At 41.0% G+C, this 21,824-nt stretch overlaps 1 protein-coding gene across 5 annotated transcripts in view; it reads left to right on the plus strand.

Moving 5' to 3' along the window:
- ST3GAL6 (ST3 beta-galactoside alpha-2,3-sialyltransferase 6) overlaps positions 1-21,824 on the plus strand; it is a 1,325,435-nt gene that overhangs the window by 753,356 nt on the left and 550,255 nt on the right. For all 5 annotated transcript variants that reach the window (XM_044072092.1, XM_044072089.1, XM_044072093.1 and 2 more), the window contains 2 exons: positions 7,669-7,783; positions 19,382-19,471. In XM_044072092.1, the coding sequence (XP_043928027.1) occupies positions 7,680-7,783; positions 19,382-19,471 (194 nt within the window). In that variant the 5' untranslated portion in view covers positions 7,669-7,679. The remainder of the gene's footprint in view (positions 1-7,668; positions 7,784-19,381; positions 19,472-21,824) is intronic.

The following is a 21,824-nucleotide window of genomic DNA, read 5'->3' on the forward strand; positions in this document are numbered from 1 at the left end:
CAACATATATATAGTTGTATTACTTAGTGTTTTATTCTGTTATTCCAGTAATTCTAATAACATGGATGTCATTCATAAAGTAGTACATTATTCATGAATGCATGATGTTACAGGAAATTATGTCAGTCTGTTTTTCATATTAATGTGACTGTTATGAATTTTTATTTGACTCTTATGATACCTGGATTGTAAAAGGCGAAGGCGCTAAGTCTCTGGTGATTTTATCATATTAAAGTGACTGCTTCTTGTGTAAGAACACCTTGGTTTGCCTGTTTACTTTTTTAATGTATTTACCACACTGCTAATGCATTTGTAGCTGCAGTCCATTTCCTAGTCTTTTAACCTTTTATGGCTGACTAAGTCTGCAGATGATTGCAAGCTGGGGGTTATCATTGCCTCCCTTTCTGACACTAGCATTCTTGAAGAATGTCGACCTCTGACTAACAAATGGTCCCAAAGCTGTGGTTTTAACCTCAGTGGTAAGAAATGCATAGTTGCACCCTTTGGGAGGTCAACTATCCTGGCTAATTACTATGTTGATAATGCACCCTTAAGTGCCAGCCCAGTGGTTGGGGATTTGGGCACGCACATAGACAGTATCCTTACCTTCGACCACAATGTGGTCACAGTGATGAGGAAATCCTTGTATGTTGCACATCTTATAAGTAAGGGCATGGCATTTAGGTCCAAATCTCACTGTACTCTGCCCTTCTCAGTCCAATCATAGAGTACAGTGCTCCCTTTGATATGTATCTGACCAGGCATATGCAGCAACTACAGCGACCTCAGAGGTCCTTACAAAAAGAATACAAGGCGTAATAAATCTGCCTTATGCAGTGCCCCTTAAAGCCCTTTTCCTCTACTCAGTCTGCTATAGATTTCTGAGGGGTGATCTATGCCTGGCTTACAAGGCATCTGCAAACCTCACACTTATGAATCTCGTACATATACCTAAGTCAAAGAGTACCAGAAATACAAGGTCTAGGGACCTAGGTTTTGTCTGTGACTGAAACAGAACATGCTGGAAAGACAGATATGTGCCCCAGAGTCTGCCCTTCATATGGAACAGGCTTCCCATCCATGTGAAGCTGAATTTGTCTCTTACCCAGTTTAACAGCAACCTAGACCAATATATGGGGAATAAGAAATTTACACCAGGTCTGGCACCCATGTTCCTTATGGACAGATGTAGCTTATAAATACCTGGCCCTCAATGTCCTATTTGGATGCAGGACATCATTATTCTTTTGGGAAAACTTAGATAAGCTTAGAAAGGCCCCCTGGGTCATTAGCCTAGCAACAGTGTATGAATCTATGGTAGAAATTTCTAAGTAGCTTAAAACTCCCATCTGTGATAGTAGTTTCTTAAGTCTGATTTGTGAGTTACATGCTAGGGTCAGTGTTAGGGATAAATTAAGTGGCCTTGCAAACTGTCCACTTGGAGTGGGGGTACAGATTTTCTTCTGCCTTGATAGTAGCCCTTGATACAGGTTACAATGTGTATGCAGGTAAGATGATGGATCCTACTGGCAAATTATAATGGGAAAAGCATGCACGCACAAAGGACATTGTCATTATTGCACTCTGTGTGCTGGAGTGGAGGTTAAGAATAACACCGCTGAAAAGTCTGCCTACTGTCAGACTGGTACTGTACCATGCTGCCCCTACAATCTCCTGCGTTAGGCTTCAGTGGCTGAAGAAGGGGTGCCAAGACATGGCTGATAGTGGAATAAAGACTGGAACAAATGTGTAACTTGTATACATACATTTAGATTCCACTACAGAGATCAAACACTTGTTTAGTGAACGTCTTTCCTGTCTGTCCTGTTTGGTCAACAGATCAGCTGATTGTCAGTACTGGTGCAAAATTCTTGTAATTGTTTGGCTGAGAAATGTGCCTTTCCCCATTGTTATATGATTTAGGAGTTGGTATATTTAAGTAGCAGAGGTGTGGGGTGCTACACCCCATACAGGGGGAAAAAGAGAATATTTTGTTATCTGAAAAAAAAAAACAGATTATTTTGTGATTTGCATGCTGCAAGTTATGTCTTGGAGCATTCATATTTTATTGTCAATATTGTGATATTCAATGTTTTATGGGTGATATTCTCAAGGTATTAGTACATTTGTAATGACAAAAATAATAAGACACCATCTGAAAATACAATTATGGCTCTGATGAGGGCTGAGTATAGTGGTACAATGATTTTCCTGTGAGAGGTGAACTGTTTACAAAAAGTGTATCGGATTATTGGCATAGTCCACCTCAGGAACAATTACATTAAGAAATGTAAAGAAATTAGAAAAGCATGGCCCAAACAATATAATTCATGTGAGGTGTGGCATAAAAACAGTAAATAAAACATCTGTTGACTGAGTACATAAGGAGATGATCAGGCCAGGATGGTGAAGTGCTTCTTGCTGCTGTCAGAATTTATGTTTCTGTTAATGTAATTTAGAGCATATATTTGCAACTATAACATTTGTAAATATCCTTATTAGTTCATAGGTTTACATGCTCATAGGTGTATACTGGGCTACTGAATACTAGGGCCTTTATACACCTAACCATACAACCCAAATGTGTCCCACAAGTTATATGTTTTAGATGTTTGTATAGGAGAGATTGTTAGTTATGACATGATTTGCTGACTGCCTCTGTCCATCAGAAATGTGGGCACCAGACTAGAGGTGAATTTTTGATTTCCCATCCAATAGTCCAAGTTACGTATAGGCAGGGACGAACTTTTTGTTTCGTATGGATGAGGAGCCTATTCTAGAGAAAGGGAAACAACGTGCCCTAATTACATCGCCAAAAAGAGTTAGGACTTTAGATCTAGTAATTCTGATGCTGTTTGTGTTACAGATGTGAAAAAGGCTCATCACAGTGGGGTTCAGGGATGCCTTGTATGATGGGCATAGATCACCTCTCAGTTGTCTGTAGGAGAGTGAATGTAGAGATAGAGCTTTGAGACGATCCACGTAGGACATTGTGTTTATGTCCTGTATTCTTTTTGTAAAGCACCTTTGTGGATGTTCCAGTTGCTGCATGCATCTAGTCAGGTACATACTAAAGGAAGCATTATATTCGAGGTTCTGATGAGGGCACAGTATAAGTAATACAATGGCTTCCCCTGGACCTAGTTGCCAGGATTTCCTTACTGTCTTGGATACATGTTGGTCAAGCCCAGGTTACTGTCTACATGTGTTCCCAGATCCCTGACTAATAGGCCATCTCTTAGGGGTGTTTTATTGATGATGTAGTTTCCTCAGGTGTTCAACTTTGAAAAGATGCTGTAATGCATTTTTTGGCTTTGAGGTTTAAGCCGTGGCTTTGGCACCAGTCATTTGCCTGTGTTAGGCCACCTTGTCAGACGTTAGTGCCTTGTGGGGGATTCTATGATGCAAACTTGGTCAACCAGAGGCCTATGACATTAGCCTTAACTTCTGAGAAGTCGATGCCCAAGAGGAGTGGGCCCAGCACAGAGCCTTGAGGGACTTTACTGGTGACTGGCCCCTTTCAGGATGTGGCCCCACCAATCCTAACTTCTTGGGTCCTATCTGTGAGCCAGATGGCTATCCAGCTTATTATATAGGGGTCTGTCCCCAATTCCGTAAGTTTGTTAACAATGTCAGATGGGGTATTGTATCAAATGCCTTAGCCAGGTCAAAGTAAGCAGTATGCACAGTTTTTTCCCTCATCCCTTGCCTTGGTGACCTTTTCAAAGAAGTTCACCAGGTTTAGTATGTATGACCTTCCTTTGACAATGTCAAACTGGGATCACGCCAGTATCTGAAGGTCTCCTATGTCTTTGTTGATTTTTTCCATGATAATTCTTTCCAGAATGGGTCTGTAGTTTCTGAGATCTGTTGATCATTCACCCTTATGAAGAGGGATGACCATTGCAGTTCTCCATTTTCATGGCACAAAGCCAGTTTTAAGGCTATAGTTAAATAGTAACTCCAGTGGCCCTGATAGGTCACATTTTAGACTGTTCAGAAAGCATCCTGAGATATTACCAGGCCCACTGAAGCTGTGTTCTTGGCCTAAGCAATAGCAGCCAGGATGTCCTCCCTATTTATAGTTGGAGGTGTTATGTTTGAAGTTACTTCTTTGGAGGTGGCTAGGGGTGAGTGTGGGGGGGGGGTAAAGTTTAAAATTAATTTGTCAGACAGCAGATTCGCAATATTGCCTGGTTCAGTGAATGTGGCACTATGAACTACCAGTTCAACACAGAGCTGAAAAAGGTGTTATCGTTATCTTTTGCCTGGGATGCTGTCTTGACATAAAAATTGGCTTTATTGAACTTAATTAGCCCTCTTAACTGCCTGTTTATTTTGATGAGCAAGTTCTTATCTTTGTGGGAGTTACACTTTCTGATTTTAGCTGTTTTTTTTTTTTATTTTGTTGTATAACGTGTTTAATCTGGGATGCCAACCTGATGTTTTTTTTGGAGTTAGTTTGGGGCTTACTTCTGGGAGGTACAGCAGTCTCTATATAGCTGGTTGTACAGACTTTCTGTTAACAGTTCTGTAGAAGCTGCTGTAATGTCTGGATTTGGAGGGGCACTGAATTTTGACAAACTATTGCGTAATAAAAGGTAGTTTGCCTGTGAACAGTGCCTAACTGTTACTGGGTTTACTGGAGTTGCTGAGTTTATTTTTATTTTGAGGGAGACAGCTTTATGGTCAGTCCTTACTAGGGAGGATGTAACATTGGGGATTGTGCAGCATTCTTCCATATTTGTGAGTGCAAGGCCCAATATGTTGGAGCCTCTATTGAGAATATGTACTAACTGGCCAAGGGTATTTGTATTTACAAAGTCCAGGAATCTCCATGCCTAAAGATTTGGGGCTGTGTAGCATTCCCAGTCTGTAGAAGGGTAGTTAACGTCCCCCATAAGTAAGGCGTTAGGTTGGATGGTGAATGTTTCCAAGAGGTTTAAGTATGAGCTATGAGTTTCATGGGATATAGAAAGTGACCTACAACTTGCTAGGATATGGTACGGGATTTTATGTATGATGACCTACGCATGGAGAAACTCCAGCATCATCCTGTTTAACCAACATGAAGGTGTGCTTGTTACTGATGTATACTGAGCCACCTCCATCTTTAGTCCCTGTCTGTGTAGCTGCTGGTCTAAAAGTGTGGAAGGCACTGAAACCTTGCACTGCTGGGGTACTTTCTCCAGTTTTAAACCACACTTTGGTAACTGCACAGATGTCTCCATTCGAGTGTGAGGAGGGCTTGGAGGAAATGTAGTTTTTTGTTCAGGCACTTGGTACTGAGGTTCAGTTGAGTGGATTTTGCTGTGTTTTCATTGCCTAAAAAAGGCACTATGGGGGTGGATAAAGTTTTAGCCAGCATTCAAAAGCCTAGAGGGGAAGGATGCAAACCATCCTTAGCAAAGCAACATAGTCTGTTAACCAAGTCCTCCCAAACTGGGAAATATTGGATTCCCTTAGAATGATGCCAGAAACTCAGCCAATTGTTAAAATCAATCATCTTTTTCTGGTATTCTGGTATCATCCTTGGTGAAGGTAATATGCTGCTCAATGCTAGGCTCGTACCAGCCTGAGACACATAACAAGATCTATAATGTTATTTCATATAGTCCAGGAAGGTAAATCTCAGGTCATTTTCACCTACATGTACTATGATGAAATCATACCAGTACCTGTGGTGCAGTGACTTGAGTGCATGTGCAATTTGGCGGATTCTGGCTCCAGATAGGCAACTAACTGGTATGTGCAATTTGGCGGATTCTGGCTGCAGATAGGCAACTAACTGGCATGTGCAATTTGGCGGATTCTGGCTCCAGACAGGCAACTAACAGTCATCTTCTCCTTGTTCAGCCAGGTTAGAGGGGTGTCAGTATGTCTTACAATGGACACCCCTAAGACTAGAGTCCTGGGAAGTGTGCTTGCTTCCCCTATTGGCTTTGTACTTGGGGCTTCACTGGTTGAGGCTGAATGTATGGTGTTAGGTGTTGCTGTTGTTGAGTGCTTTTGGGTTTGCTGAGGATAATCTTTGCTAATGGGTGTTCTAAGACATCTTTTTTTTTTTTTTAGAAAGATTGTATTTAAGTGCCTCAGCTCAAGTTGGTTTATGTGTGTGTTGTGTGCTATATATATATGTATATATATATATATATATATATATGTGTGCTGTTTTCTTTTAATTTGGGGAGGGGCTGTAGAACTACAAACTACCCGAAAAACACCATCATAGACTAAAAAAATAAGTAGATATCACTGGAAGCCTTTTCTGGAGATTCTTATGTAACCATTGCTTTTTTTGTTTGTTTTTGTTTTTTAATATGGTAGCTTCTGCATACTTTTAACTTTATAGTAATAAGAAAACTGTAGCAATGAACAGCTATACCATAAAGGTAAATAAAATAAATCGCATGTATAAATATGTAGTCGAACATTACATCATTATAAAATGGAAAGAACCAAAAAAAGCTCGGACAAGCCCAAAAAGAAGTCCTAGGGTCCGCCAAGTGTTGTAGTATAACGTATAAGTAGTTTATTAACAAACCAAACAACATTTTCGTCACCCTCCTTGGGTAACTTCATCAGAAATAAAGTACAAACACAGGTGTAATCACATTTAAAAGTTCGCTTCAAAGCGGCGTAATATGTACAACAATGATAGTGAGCAAGTTAAATTTATTTTACATAAGAGCTGGTACTTACGATATAAAGACCACTCACTTATGGAGAGAATTGGGCCTTACCCAATAACAATTTACAAGAGAGGAGCCAATCTTATGTTATACGTTGTCAAACGTTATACTACAACACTTGGCGGACCCTAGGACTTCTTTTTGGGCTTGTTCGAGCTTGTTTTGGTTCTTTTCACTTGTTTGTTTTTTTCTTAATTTGGCTTGTTCATTATAAAATGGGGTAGATGTTTAAAACAGATATTTGAAAGCTTGTATCCTGCTGGATCTAATGTTTGTAATGAGAAAAATGAAACTTGTAGATGTGAAGATTGTTTGGCTTGTATGTACATTGCATATGCTGTTTCCAAAAAAAAATATTGAACTTTAGATATACATACTTTGGAATGTTCCAGATTTAAAAAGCTTTTGTTTTATGTTTTGGGCCATCACCAGATAGATCTAGAAAAAGATAGAGAGAATTATCTCAAGTTAGCGTTTAGATGGCAGATTTTATTGAATGCCTTCGAAAACCTGGGCTCAATGATGTTTTGAATTTTAGAAAAGATTGACAAATTGAATAATTGTGATTTATTTGTGAATGGTTTGTTCTCAGTACATGATTATTTTTGTATGCAAAAATAATTAAAATTTTTTGCAGGTTTGAATAGTCTGATGAAGTCTTGACCATTACGTCTTTAGATTACTGTTTCTATACACTTGGAATAAATGAAAGTTTTCAATTACAACTAGTGCAGTTTATTTTATTTATATTTTAACTTTGACTATACTCTGCCATTTTGTGTAATTTAGAATAGAAAGTAAGACTGAACTTAATGGTATGATTTGAGATTTAGGTTAAATATAATATGATCAATTATTATAATCCATAAGTGTGATCAATTATTGTGATGTAATCTAAAGACAGTGTAGATGTGAATTATTAAGTGTTGGAGAATTCACTGCTTAATACATTGCATGTTTTATTTTTGTATTGCAGGACTGCCAGCTATGACAAAGAAATGGGTCATATTTGTCATATGTGCCCTAATTTTACCTCAGTTGTTTTTCCTTGTCTATATCTGCACATCTAATATTATTCTAGATCAGAAAACGTGAGTATTCAGTTTGTATTACTTTGCAAATATATTTCAGCATATTGTCATTTGCATACAGAGTTTGTTCTCTTCAGCAGTCAGAACACACATTTCAGAATACTTAAGAAATATTGTTCCACAGAAAGTGAGCATTATCAGGAAATAATCGACTGCCATGGGGAGGGATTAGGACAGATAAAATGGGGATGGGGCTTTCACTACTTTGAAGGTATTTTAATTTATTTATTGTAAAGGCTTCCCTGAAAGTTACAATTGTATTTGTGATATGCTGGTTACTGTGTTATGAAGTACATAAAGATGTAATACCATGTTACACATTTTTAAATGAACCGTTTAACTGAGGAGAAAAAGTATAGTTTTCATGTTAGAATATATTTTTTTACATAAGGATGCAAAATATTTGATCTTTTCAATTTGTAATAATTTTAACTACATTATATTATACATAGTAAACTAATACAAGTATTAAAAATTTTCAGCAGAAACATTCACAAGATTTTTTAATATGAACAAATCTGATGACATTCTGTTTGTTCTGTATGTATAAAAGTGACTCTGGTTTTGACTGGAGGAGAATAATATTGCTTCATTGATATGTATGTACATATATATATATATATATATATAGAGAGAGAGAGAGAAAGTGAAACGTTCTCCTACTTAATACAAAAAGGTTTATGTTTGAGGAAAAATGCCATGCCAAGTTTGCAGACATTTGTGGAACAGGTGTTGAGGGGGTATCCTCTTGCCTTGAGCTTATTTCAGAAACTGGTGTCTGTCTGCTTGTGCTATAACATGAGTAGTTTGGTTACTGGAGTGAAGCCAGAGGATTTAATTTGTAGTTAGATGCTTTAGTTATTTTACTATAATTATTTTAATGCAACAAGTATGGGTCTAAAGCTGTAGTACAACCAGTCTGCTTTCTTTTGTAAACCAATAAATTTAATTAAAATTTGACATTTTTTCAAAGATATATGAAAGATAATGTCAACAGATATACATTAATAGTTATCAGCATGAAGGGGACATAAATAAATGATGAAACAGAAAAAAGAGCATGCTTCGGTATCATGATCCATTGCTTAATACTAAAAAAGAACCCCCCCGTACCAAATGCCAAAAGAGCAACATCAAAACACAAAACATGCAGAGGTTAAAAGGCCAAAATGTTTTGTGTTAGTAACTGCAGAGATGTATAAGCTGGGGGGGGGGGGTTGTTATAATAGTTATTTATTTATTTTATTTTATTTGCAGTTTGTTTTCCAGGATAGTCCATTGGGCTACAAGGAGCCCATTTTCAATGGAGTCCTGGGGAAAGAGTCCAGAGAAATACAAATACATAGTACAGAAAGAGCGCAAGTCCATAATATACATTTCAATTAAATGTTAAATACATATTTTATATAATACAAACCCATATTGCACAATTCAAATAGATGTTACATAATACAGAAATAAAAGATTTTCATTAGGAAAATTGCATCAGGTTATTTTTTATTTTTTAGGGTATTACAATGAGGTGAAGATGTAAAACTTTAGGAGGTACTGACAGGCAACAAAGTCTGGAAAGTTAGGAAGAAAGTGTGATAATATTAGGTTGGATGACAGCAAGAGCATTTCCATTGTGATGTAAGGTGTGAGTGTAGTGAGGTTGTAAACAAGGAGAGACTGCTGGTGGTACAGATGGGAGAAGGGAGAGAGTTCCAGAGGTGTGCAAGAGAGGACATCAATTAATTCCCAGCAGGATGTGTTAGTTTATGCAATTTAATTAGGTTTGGGGAATTGTATCTTAGGAGTCTATCTGGTTTATGCATTTCAAAGGTATTTGCTAGGGAGGGGCAGAGAGATGGGTTATGAATGAGTTTGTGTGCTTGGATGAGCTGGGTATATGTGAGGAAGTTTGGTAATTCTAGCCAAATTAGTTGGTGAAGGGAATTACAGTGGTGAGAAGAGGCTCTATGACCTGCTGAAAATTTGGATGCTTTGTTATAACAATAGGAGAGTTTTATTTTGAGGGAAGATTGTAGGCTGGTTAGGATAGGTGCACCATATAAAAGGGATGGAATGAGGTATGTATTAGCTAATGTAATCCTGGTGGTAGGAGAAATAAAGCGACTGTGGCGATAAAGCATACCTAATTTTGTATGCTTTTTTTTATATTTACTTGTAGATGCTGCAAAGATTGGATGAAAATAGATGAAGGCTGCCAGCCTAGCCAGATGGAATTTTGGAGATAATTCTGTCATCTGTAAATATTAATGTAAATCACAGGCTTGTTGCCTTGAATGGTACAAATAGTGTTGCCTATGGAAATGGCAAAAATGTAACAGCGCGCTGTAAGGAAGCTAAGTCAAACATTTTATGACTGTCTTTGATATTTAAAGTCGGCTCCAGCCAGTCTAGATGAAGGAATTCCTGCCTATTGTTTTAAGGCGAGAGTTAATGGCTAGAATTTGCATGCAGAAATGTCCTTTATTGCTCTGGTTTCTGCCCAGAGTGGAAGAATGTAAATGTAGTTTATGTTAGCCTGGGAATACAGGAAAGTGTGAAGAATGATGTCATGTGAACCAGGAAGATGATTTTAAAAACAGGGAGAGTCAGAGAGCATTAAGCATTTTTCCTTGACCATCCAACTCAAAGCACTGACTTGCTGTATATGTAAGTTTACCTTAGACTTGTGTTTTCTTTTAGAAATAGCTAGAAACTAGAAAGATTAGACTGTGTTTTTCTGTGATGTCAGAACTGCACTACTGAATTATTTTAAGTATTTCTCTGTGATCTCTGAACTCTTGACTAGCACTGTGTAGTAAAAAGTATTGTCTTGTGTTTTTACTATTTGTTATTAAATATTTTAAACCCTTTTGATTGTGGCTGTTTTTGTAGAGATAATTTAAGCTCTTAAGAGTACTTGCATGCCTTTGGTAAAATTGTACAAAGCCACTCACCACACTAATAGCTTTAGCCCTGGGCTATTCTACCAAGTGGATAATAATATTGCACAGTAATAATTGGACACCCTTTTAAGGGCCTTTGAGTAGCTGATAAATGTTAGTGGGTGGTGGCAGCTGGTACTGCTGTATAGTCTGGGAAAAAGGGGCACAGCTAGAGAACCTGTGCCAGCCTTCCCCAGGAGTTTCTGTGCGGTTGAATAAACTCTTCGCAAAGTGCATGTGTGTGTGTGTGTGTGTGTGTGTGTGTGTGTGTGTGTGTGTGTGTGTGTGTGTGTGTGTGTCAGCTACTTGGGCAGGGACACAAAGCACTGGTTGTACAGAGAGGGTCATAGAGGTTTTAGCTTGTCCACTAAGCTGAAATCTGGACCCTACAGCTGTGCCAGTGGGGAGTCTTGCTGGGGACTTGGAGAGCAAGGGAGTGACCAGCCCCAGACTGTGATCTCTGTGTGATCTTAAGGGAAATTGCACTTTACTGTGTGTATTTGTTATCCTTTCCTCCTATGTGAGACACCACTCACTGGTGTTAATGGTGAGGATTGAGGCTTCTTGATTGCTGGGCCAGGGCATGGGCATCACATATTAATTGTTTGGCAGTGGTGGGATATCCACACCACATATTAATTGGTTGGCAAATACTAATTGGCTTGTAGTGGTGTGGGTAGGGTAAATTTCTGTAGCTTGTATACAGTGAGCTTTGAAGTCAGCCATACAGTGAATACTCACAGTTCAGATCACAATTGTTTTATTTCTTTTGTTAGCTTAGTTAGTCAGGGTGAGAAGGCAGCATGTCAGCAGAGGAGTATGGAAAGCTGACAAGGAGCCAGCTGGCGTAGATGTGCCAGGCTAGGGGACTGGTGCATGGAAACCTGACTAAGGCAGACCTGATTGCAGCCTTGGTTACAGCTGCATCAGAAAACAGCAACCAGGAGGCCAATCAGACTGGCAGTGGAGATATAATACCCTCGGAGAATGGACAGCTCAACCTTTCTGCAGAGGACTTAAAATCCATGTGAAGCTAAAGAGACTTCAGTTGGAGACCAGATGTTTGGAGATAGAAGCCAAGGAAAAGGACCGGTAGAGGTGGCATGAGAGAGAAATGCTGACTCTTCCCAGAGTCATGGAGGTGATGGGAAAGGGAGCAATTGGACCACAGAAGCACAAAAGGTCAGTAAATTTCTTCTGCAGTTTAAAGAGGGGGATCATTTTGATAGTTTCATTCACATGTTTGAGAGGGTATGCAAACAATATGGTGTTGACCAAAGGCTCTGGGTACAGTTCCTGACCCCCTTACCCCATGGTAAAGCTGTAACGGTTTTGTCAAAAATGTCTGACGTTGCATGTTTTGATTATACTGCTGTTAAAAATCACTTGTTAGAATAATTGAAGCTAACACCTGAAACATATAGGAAAAAGGTTTTGTGAGCATAGATGCAAGGCAGATGACAGTGTGTGTGTGAATATGTTGCTGATCTGAACACTTACTTTCATAGGTGGGTGAGTGGATGTCAGGTAACCACGTTTGAAGGGCTGGCAGACCTTTTGGTGAGGGAACAAGTCCTTAGCACTTTGCCTGAGGACATGACGATCTGGTTAGCTGATAGACAATGTGCTACTTTAGGTGAGTTGGGGAAGAAGGGAGACCTATACATGGCAAGCAGGGTAGCCCTGCACAGGAAAGGGACCCCAGATACTGCTCATGGGTCTAAAGGAACCCATGGCGGACAGCACAGACTGCCCCAACAGAATCTGCCAGTAGCAGGGGAAGCCACTAGTCCAGGTACATGTCTAGGAGCTAGGGTTAAACATTTTGAATGCAACTAGTGGGGCCATGTGGCATACAGGTGTCCATGGAGGCAAGGTGGGGAACAAAAGGTCAGGAAGCCAGTAAGTGGGAAAGACAAAATGCCAATAGTAGGTTGTCTTGGGACAACAAAGGTACCAAACTACCACCGGAAGTTATATCCCATTGTAGTAAATGGCAAAGAGGCCATTGCCAGGAGAGGCACAGCCTCTGATATAATATTGTAAAGCCTGCAGTGGTTATGGAGGAGCACTACTTGCTTGGGCATTCTACTCCAGTCAGGGCTTTAGGAGGGATCCCATTCAAATAACTTTGGCTAGGATTCACCTTAACCGGGAGGGTGGAAAAGGAAGCCAGCAAGTAGATGTGCTTGAGGCTATATCTGCAGATGTCCTGATATGGAATGATTTTGATAGTGCAGTACCCTGTGCTTGTGCAGTTACATGCAGTCAGGCTTGGAGACAAGCAGGTAAGTCAGGTAGCCTGGGGGAGACCCAGACAGACTGCATGCTTGCAGCCATGACTGGTGAGGTAATTACTTCAGAGAGGGAGCTACCCGGTAGCAGTGAGACTGAAGGTGAGCCACAGCTGCTTGTGGGTACTGATGGTCCCAGGACAGAGTGACTGCAAAGGTAGAGGTGAGTACCCAGGCTGACAGTGAGGCACCACTGTCAGAGGATGCCAGACTTTCTGTGGAAGGGGAGCTGGGAAGGGTTACAAGGAGAGAGTTGAGACAGGCTCAGCTCTCAGACACTACATTGCACGTCCTGAGGCAGGTAGCTAGGGAGGCGCCTGATTCATAGGTTCATAGGTTCATAGGTTTGTACTAGGCTAACTGCCCTTGTGGGCCATTTTAAGACTAGCCAAATACACCATGAGAACCCTGCACCTTGTGTCTGCAAGGTAAACACCTTAACCATTATGCCATCCTCCCTCCCAAGGCCTGATTCTCAAGGAAAGGAGGAATCTGTATACTGGGACAAAGGGTTAATATACAGAGAGTGGACCCCTGAGGGAGGGCTAGAAGGTAAGAGAGTACAGTAGTTGGTAGTGCCTAGAGCCTACCGTCTGGCGCTTCTAGCCATAGCCCATGATATTCCCATTGCAGGTCATATGGGCATAAAATGTACAAAGAGGTGTATTATGCAGAACTTCTATTGTCCTGAAATTTCCAGAGATGTAACAGGGTACTGCAGGACCTGTGAGCAGTGCCAAAAGGTAGGCAAGGCAGGAGACAAGGTGAGAGCTATTTTGATGACTTTGCCTGTGATTGAGGAGCCATTTCAGATGGTAGCTATGGATATTGTGGATCCTTTGAGTACCACAAGTTCTAAAGGGAAAACGTATATCCTAGTGGTAGTGGATTATACTACACGATACCCTGAGGCAGTGGCTTTGCCCTCCATTGAGGCAGAGAAGGTAGCAAATGCTTTGCTAGAGATTTTCAGCAGGGTAGGTTTCCCAAAAGAAACAGTGACTGACAGAGGTACCAAGTTCATGTCAGACCTGCTGGCTTGTCTGTGGAAGTCCTGTGGGGTGAAGCACATGAAGACCACCCCCTACCATCCGTAGACTAATGGTCTTGTTGAGAGGCTAAACTCTACAATCAAGTCCATGCGACAGGCATTTGCAAATTAGTTGGGAGTAGGACAATATTTGCCCCATCTTTTGTTTGCTTACAGAGAGGTTCCCCAGGAATCCATAGCTTTTTCACCCTTTGAGTTGCTGTATGGTTATAGGGTGAGGGGACCTCTAGATTTAATTCGAGATGAGTGGGAAAGTGAGTGTGAGTCTCACAAGGAGTCTGTTGTGGCATACATCCTAAACCTCAGGACAAGGCTCAGGGAACTCATGGGCTTGGCCCAGGAGAACCTGGCAGAAGCCCAACAACAGAAAAAGGTGTGGTATGACAGGAATGCTCGAGCTAGAGATTATGCAGTGGGGCAGCAAGTATGGTTCTCATTCCTGTCAGACACAACAAATTGCAAGCAGTAATGTTAATTACATGGTGGAACTGCTAGGCAGAAGGCAGGGGCATAAATTGTACCATGTTAACATGATGAAACCTTACCATGATAGGGAGCATTTGCAGTGGATTTCAGGAGGAGTCTGAGGGAGATCTGGGGATTGATCCCCTCAGGGAGGCTCAGGTTGACACCTCAGTGGAAGGGGTAGCAATGTCCCAGCAGCTATCTCCTACCCAGGTTCAAGAAATCTAAGCAGTGTTCCAGGTGTTTTGGGACATGTGTACTGGGAAACTAGGGTGCACCCACCTGGGGCAGCACCAGATGGATACAGGACCCTAAAGGCCTATTAGGCAGGCCCCTTATAGAGTGCCTGAGAGACTCAAACAGACTCTGAGGGAGGAGGTAGAAGAGATGTTGGAACTAGGGGTGATTCAAGAGTCTAACAGTCCCTGGGCATCCCCAGTGGTGCTGGTGTCAAAGAAGGATGGCAGCACCAGGTTCTGTGTGGACTATAGGAAATTAAATAGTCACACAGAGTCAGATGCTTACCCCATGCCTAGGACAGATGAGGACCTAGAGCAGTTGGGTGGGGCTAAGTGTCTTACAACCATTGATCTTGCCAAAGGTTACTGGCAGGTGCCCTTGACTCCCAGTGCTAGAGAGAAGTCAGCCTTTGTGACTCTTTTTGGCTTGTATGAGTTCACAAAGATGCCTTTTGGGATGAAGAATGCCCCAGCAACTTTTCAGAGGCTGGTAGATCATATCCTAGCAGGATCAGGAGGGTTTGCTCTTGCTTACTTAGATGATATTGCCATCTACAGCCATTCCTGGCAAGAGCACCTTCAACATGTCAAGGAGGTGCTGGGCAGACTACAGAGGGCAGGGTTGACCATTAAGCCAAGCAAATGTCAGGTGGGTATGGCAGAGGTCTCCTACCTCGGACATAGAGAGGGGAGTGGTAAGATAAGGCCAGAATCTGCCAAAGTGGAAGTCATTCAGGCATGGCCTGCATCTGTTACTAAAAAGCAGGTGAGGGCATTTTTAGGGACAGCAGGGTACTACAGGAAGTTCATCCCCAGTTATAGTCCCATAGCTGCTCCCCTCACAGACCTGACAAGGAAGAACAGGCCAGATAAGACAGTGTGGACCCCAGCATGTGTGCAGGCATTCCAGAAGCTTAAAGAAGCTTTGGGAGGACCCCCTGTGTTAGCCAGTCCAGATTACAGCAAATAATGTGGTGTGCAGGTGGATACTTTGAACCATGGGGTGGGGGCTGTACTTAGCCAGATTTCTTCAGAGGGGGAAGAGCACCAAGCTGTTTTTCTCAGTCGTAGGCTCCAATCCAGGGAGGAATGCTATGCGGTTGTAGAAAAGGAATGTCTAGCCATAGTGTGGGCACTACAGAAACTTCAGCCTTATCTGTATGGAAGGAAATTCACTGTTATGACAGACCACACCCCCCTAACATAGTTAACCAGAGCCAGCCAGCAAAATGCCAAGTCGCTAAGATGGAGCCTGGGGTCGCAAGCATATGATATGTCTGTGCAGCACCACAGTGGGATTAGCAATGCCAATGCAGATTGGCTCTCAAGACAGGGAATGCGGTAAGGTATACTCAGATAGACCTAACACCCTCAAGCAGCATTTCTCAAGGGTCATTTGAAAAACTAGCTTGAGTTATCCGGGGGGGGGGAGATATGTGAAGATTGGGTGAAGATAGATGAAGGCTGTCAGCCTAGCCAGATGGAATTTTGGAGATAATTCTGTCATCTGTAAATATTAATGTAAACCAGAGGCTTGTTGTCTTGAATGGTAAAATTAGTGTTGCCTGTTGAACTGGCAAAAAATGTAACAACAGTGCACTCTGCTGTAAGGAAACTAAGTCAAGCATTTTATGAATGTCTTTGATATTTAAAGTCGGCTCTGGCCAGTCTAGATGAAGGAATTCCTGCCTATTGTTTTAAGGTGAGAGTTAATGGCTAGAATTTGCATGCATAAATGTTCTTTATTGCTCTAGTTTCTGCCCAGGGTGGAAGAATGTAAATGCAGTTTCTGTTAGCCTGGGAACCCAGGAATGTGTGAAGAATGATGTCATATGAACCAGGACGGTGATTTTAAAAACAGAATCAGAGAGTATTAAGCATTTTTGTCTTGACCATCCAACTCACAGCACTGACTTGCTCTATGTGTAAATTTATCTTAGACTTGTGTTTTCTCTTAGAAATATCTAGAAACTAGAAAGATTAGACTGTGGGTTTTCTGTGATGTCAGAACTGTACTACTGAATTATTTTAAGTATTTCTCTGTGATCTCTGAACTCTTGATTAGCACTGTGTAGTAAAAAGTATTGTCTTGTGTTTTTACTATTTGTTATTAAATATTTTTAAACCCTTTCAACTGTGGCTGCTTTTGTAGAGATAGTTTAAGCTCTTAAGAGTACTTGCATGCCTTTGGTAAAATTGTACAAAGCCACTCTAATAACTTTAGCCCTGGACTGTAATATCAAGTGGCTAATAATATTGCACAGTAATAATTGGAAACCCTTTTAAGGGCCTTTGAGTAGCTGATAAATACTTTTGTAGAGATAGTTTAAGCTCTTAAGAGTACTTGCATGCCTTTGGTAAAATTGTACAAAGCCACTCTAATAACTTTAGCCCTGGACTGTAATATCAAGTGGCTAATAATATTGCACAGTAATAATTGGAAACCCTTTTAAGGGCCTTTGAGTAGCTGATAAATATTAGTGGGTGGTGGCAACTGGTACTACCGTATAGTCTGAGAAAAAGGAGCACAGCTGGAGAGTCTGTGTCTGTGTCTGTGTCTGTGTGTCAGCTACTTGGGCAGGGACACAAAACGCTGGTTGGACAGAGAGGGTCCTAGAAGTTTTAGCTTGCCCACTTGGCTGAGATCTGGACCCTGTAGCTGTGCCAGTGGTGAGTCTTATTGGGGACCTGGAGAGCAAGGGAGTGACCAGCCCCAAACTGAGTGTGATTTCTGTGTGCTCTTAAGGGAAATTGCACTTTACTGTGTGTATTTGTTATCCTTTCCTCTTATATGAGTCACCCTCTCTGGTGTTAGTGGTGAGGATTGAGGATCCTTGATTGCTGGGCCAGGGCACGGGCGTCACATATGCTTATCAAATTGTAGTTGATTGTCAATGATAATTCCTAGTAATTGTGTCAGAGACTAGTTCTAGGGAGGTATTGTTATTGCTGGTAATTATGAAGGATTGTTTATCTAGGGAAGAGGTTTTGGAATCATTGAATAACATACATTTTGTTTTGGTTGCATTAAGGGCTAGATGGTTGTCAAGCGTCCACTGTTCAGTGGAAGAGAAGACGGCTTGTATTAGATTGTTTAGAGTTGTGATGTAAGGGGAGGAACAGATTATAGTACAATCATTGGCATATTGGATGAGACTGGAATTAGGAATGGCTTGAAAGAAATGATTTATGAATATGTTAAATAGTAGGGGGCCTAGAATGGAACCTTGGGGGATGCCTGTAGATGTATTAAGGAAGGGTGAGGCAGCTTTTTTCCATTTAACTGCTTGATGCCTGTTTGTGAGATAGCTTGAGAACCACTGGGTAGAGGAAGGGGATAGGTTAAGTTTAGAGAGTTTGGTAAGAAGGAGGTTGTGGGAAATAGTCTCAAATGCCTTAGAGAGGTCAAGGAAAAGAGTGGATACAAAGTGGCCAGAGTCGCAAGCTTTGTTGATTGTTTCTAGGAAGGAAAGGAGGGCTTTGGAGGTACTATGACCTGGTCTAAAGCCATGTTGTGTGAGGGTAAGAAGCTGATTATTAATGAGGCAGGGTAAGAGTTGTTGGTGTACACATTTTTCAAGTAGCTTAGAAATAGGGGATATGATGGCGATAGGGTGAAAATTTGGGATGTCATTATTATTGCCACCTTTATGGAGAGGAATAATAAAGACCGTCTTCCAGAGCTGGGGTCCTGGCTTTCTGAAATAGACTGATTAATTAGTATGCTGATAGGGAGGGCAAAGGCTTCTGCGGCTACTTTTAGGAAGTAGGAGGGAATTTCATCAGGGGCATTGGTGCCAGGTTTTAATTTAGGAGAAGCTTTTTTGGGGTGAATATAGAGATGAGATTGATAAAGAAAGGTGGAGGTTGGGGCAAGGTATGCTAGGGGAGGAAGAGATGGGAACATGCTGAGGAGGGGTTGTAGAGGTGTTGGTGAAGGATGTTGTTAGCATATTAGTTAATGTGTTTATCTTACAGGCATACGGTACAGAGTTAGATTTTCACCTTTGAAAGGGAAATTGGCTAGGCTTAAAATGGCCCACAAGGGCAACTAGCCTAGTACTTATCTATGAATTTATAAGTATCATACATCTGTTAGGGCAAAACTTGAATGCTCCACAGCTGACATAGTGATATTGACATAAAATGTACAAGCATGAGCCAAATCATGCTATTAAAATATTCCATAGCTGATGATTCATAACCTCATGCATAAAGAAATAACTAGTTTTGTTAGAAAACCCAGCATTTCCTTCTTTTAGGCTGTTTAAAGAATAAATTTAGAGAACTGGGTAAATGGATACCTTGGAGCATCTAAATAAATGGATATTTTGGTTTGTTAATAAAAGTTCTAAGTTAACAGCATAATGTAATGTATTCATTAATGTATTTAAGGTTGCTTTGAAGATTGAGATAGATGAAGTCATAAGATAGCAAATTAATTTTCTGGTATCTCTTGTCTCGTACAGTCTATAAGCTTATGAAATATGTGAAAAAAATAACATTTTAAACTGCTGTCATTACTGAAAAACATATATTGCATTTCAGTTTGGCTACTGCTATAACAAGCAAATATATTGAATGGGATGTGCTTTTTGTGTTTCTGATTCTAGCACAATGAAGATTATTTCACAAAGGACACAGAAGATTGCAGTACAAAAGACTACAGATTGCCAAAATGTAACTACACCTTTGCACACCTTGTAAGTACACAGTTTGAGATGTAAGAGTTTTTTTGTATCATCATGGTAGTCTGTGTGATTTCTTCTTTCTGTTAGCTATTTCTATGTGAAATATCACAGATGTCTTACCCTGTTCATTTTCTGTAGTAATTTTTGTGACTTCTTGGTTCTCTATACCAGTCATCTTTCTTACCTTGCATGCCTTCTTTTTTGGCACTTTTTTTTGTTTTGCCATGTGTTCCTTGTTATGACTATAACATGTACCCTTTTATCTTCTATGTGGTAATTTCTGTTGGTGGCTTTTTAAAAAAAATTACTTTGATGTTATATTTTGTGCTGCTTGTATTTTATACAATCATCTAAGAAATGCTTCCCAATTGTACAAAGGGGTGGCTTTTTTGGGTCTGTGTTTGGCTATCGAAAACATAAAGGGGAGAATTTAATAAAGCCTACATGGAGTTTTTTTCTGTGTAAGCACTGTGCCGCACTACTAATATGAGCGCACATATTTTAAGATTCAAGTGCTGTTGTGCTGTGCGCACGCACGCTTCTAACATGGAAATTTACGTGGCATGCAAATCACCGCATAAGCAGGTCAGTGTCATACAAATGAGGCAGGTAGAACAATCCAACACGCAGATAGGCATCTGTTTAGACCCTGTGTCAGTGTCTTTAGTGTACACATAAAAATTCCGCGTACAAGAGTGTAGAAAAAAAAGGGTTGTAAAAATGGAGATATAAGGACAGAAATGTCATACCACATACACATACAAGCAAAACTATTATCCTGTATGTCAGAAAAATTAAAGGAAATAAGTTAAATTAATTTTTTTTAAATAATCTGGTCATGTTTGCACAGCATGTCGCAGTGTGCAAACATGCTTTATAGCAAAAAAAAAAATGGAAAAAAAAATTAATAGTATGTGATAGAAACGTATTACAGGACTGCACGTGGAGTCCCTACAATCGTACATTGGTGCTGTTGCTAACGTGGTTGGACTCTGAAGCATGTAGTTTCCAGGCTATGAGCACAGATACCTATGCAAATGAGGTGGAGCTACTGAATAGCAGAAAGGAGTAATTGTGTCCACATATCCCCTTCATGTAAGCTTAGACCCACGTTGCTGTTTACACAGGATGTAGCTGACACCAGTGGGTGCGTGTCTACTGACCTCTAAGCTTATTTCAGCTTAGGTGTGCATGTTTGAATGGCATGCTGCCTGGCTGAGTGTGTCCTTTCATGAGGGTGTGTCTACTAACTTCTAAGCTTTGTTTACTTTTCATGAGCGTGTTTGTGTTGCGTGCCTCTGCACTGTGTGTCTGAAAAAAAATGTATTTAATTAGTTTTGACCCTTGTTTAAGCTAAAATAGGGCCAATAAATGATGTTAATTATATTGTAGGCAGGTAGAATGGATCATAGTTAGCCAATCACACATTCTGTACCTACATACACCCTACATTCTGATTTTTCCCCCAATACTCTGGACCATTGGAGTACAGACTTGGGAATTTTAACTGAGACAATGCTAGGGGCTGCTGCAGGTCTGCTACACCTGTGTGTGTTAGATGCTGAAGTCATTGCTGCTGCTGCTGACAGTAGGCCTAGCCAGAGAAGGCAGAGAATGTTCAGGCCCAGGGTAACCTTCCGTGCACTGCATGTGCTGGAGATTGTAGAGCCTTACAGGGTGGACACAGACATACTAGAAGAACTCACTGATCTCTGCCACACTCAACTCAGACCCAGAGCCAACAATGGAGAACCCATCCCAGTTGAAGCAAAGGTATGTATAGCCCTTAGGATATTAGCTACAGGTACTTTCCAAAGACCAACTGGGGACATGATGGAGGTCTCACAGGCATCAGCATCCAGGTACTCCCAGCAGTTCCTGGATGCCATGCTACCACATGCCAGTGAGCATATTTCTTTTCCCCTTACTGATGAGGTGAGGGCCAGTACTATGCAACACTTCTACTGGGTAGCACACTACCCTGAAGTACTGGGTGCCATAGATTGCACTCATGTACACATCAGGGCACCACCTGGTGAGGAGGGTAGAATTTACTTCAACCACAAGAGGCACCACTCTAGCAACTGCCAAGTCATGTGAAATGTCCAGGGGATTACCTGAATGTGTATGCTGGCAGCCCTGGCAGTTATCACGACTCCCATATTTGGCACGCGTCATAGCTGTACCAGATGTTTGCTGGGGGGACATCCCTCAGGGCCATTTACTGGGGGATGCTGGCTATGCCCTGGAACCATGGATGATGACAGCCATCAGAAATGCACACACAGCCACAGAAGAATGCCATAATGAGACACACTCACACACAAACTAGGAATACCCTAGAGTGTGTGTTTGGGCTTCTGAA

This window comes from Protopterus annectens, chromosome 5.part0 (assembly GCF_019279795.1).
Source record: "Protopterus annectens isolate FY-2018-M chromosome 5.part0, PAN1.0, whole genome shotgun sequence".
Lineage (NCBI taxonomy): Eukaryota > Metazoa > Chordata > Ceratodontiformes > Protopteridae > Protopterus > Protopterus annectens.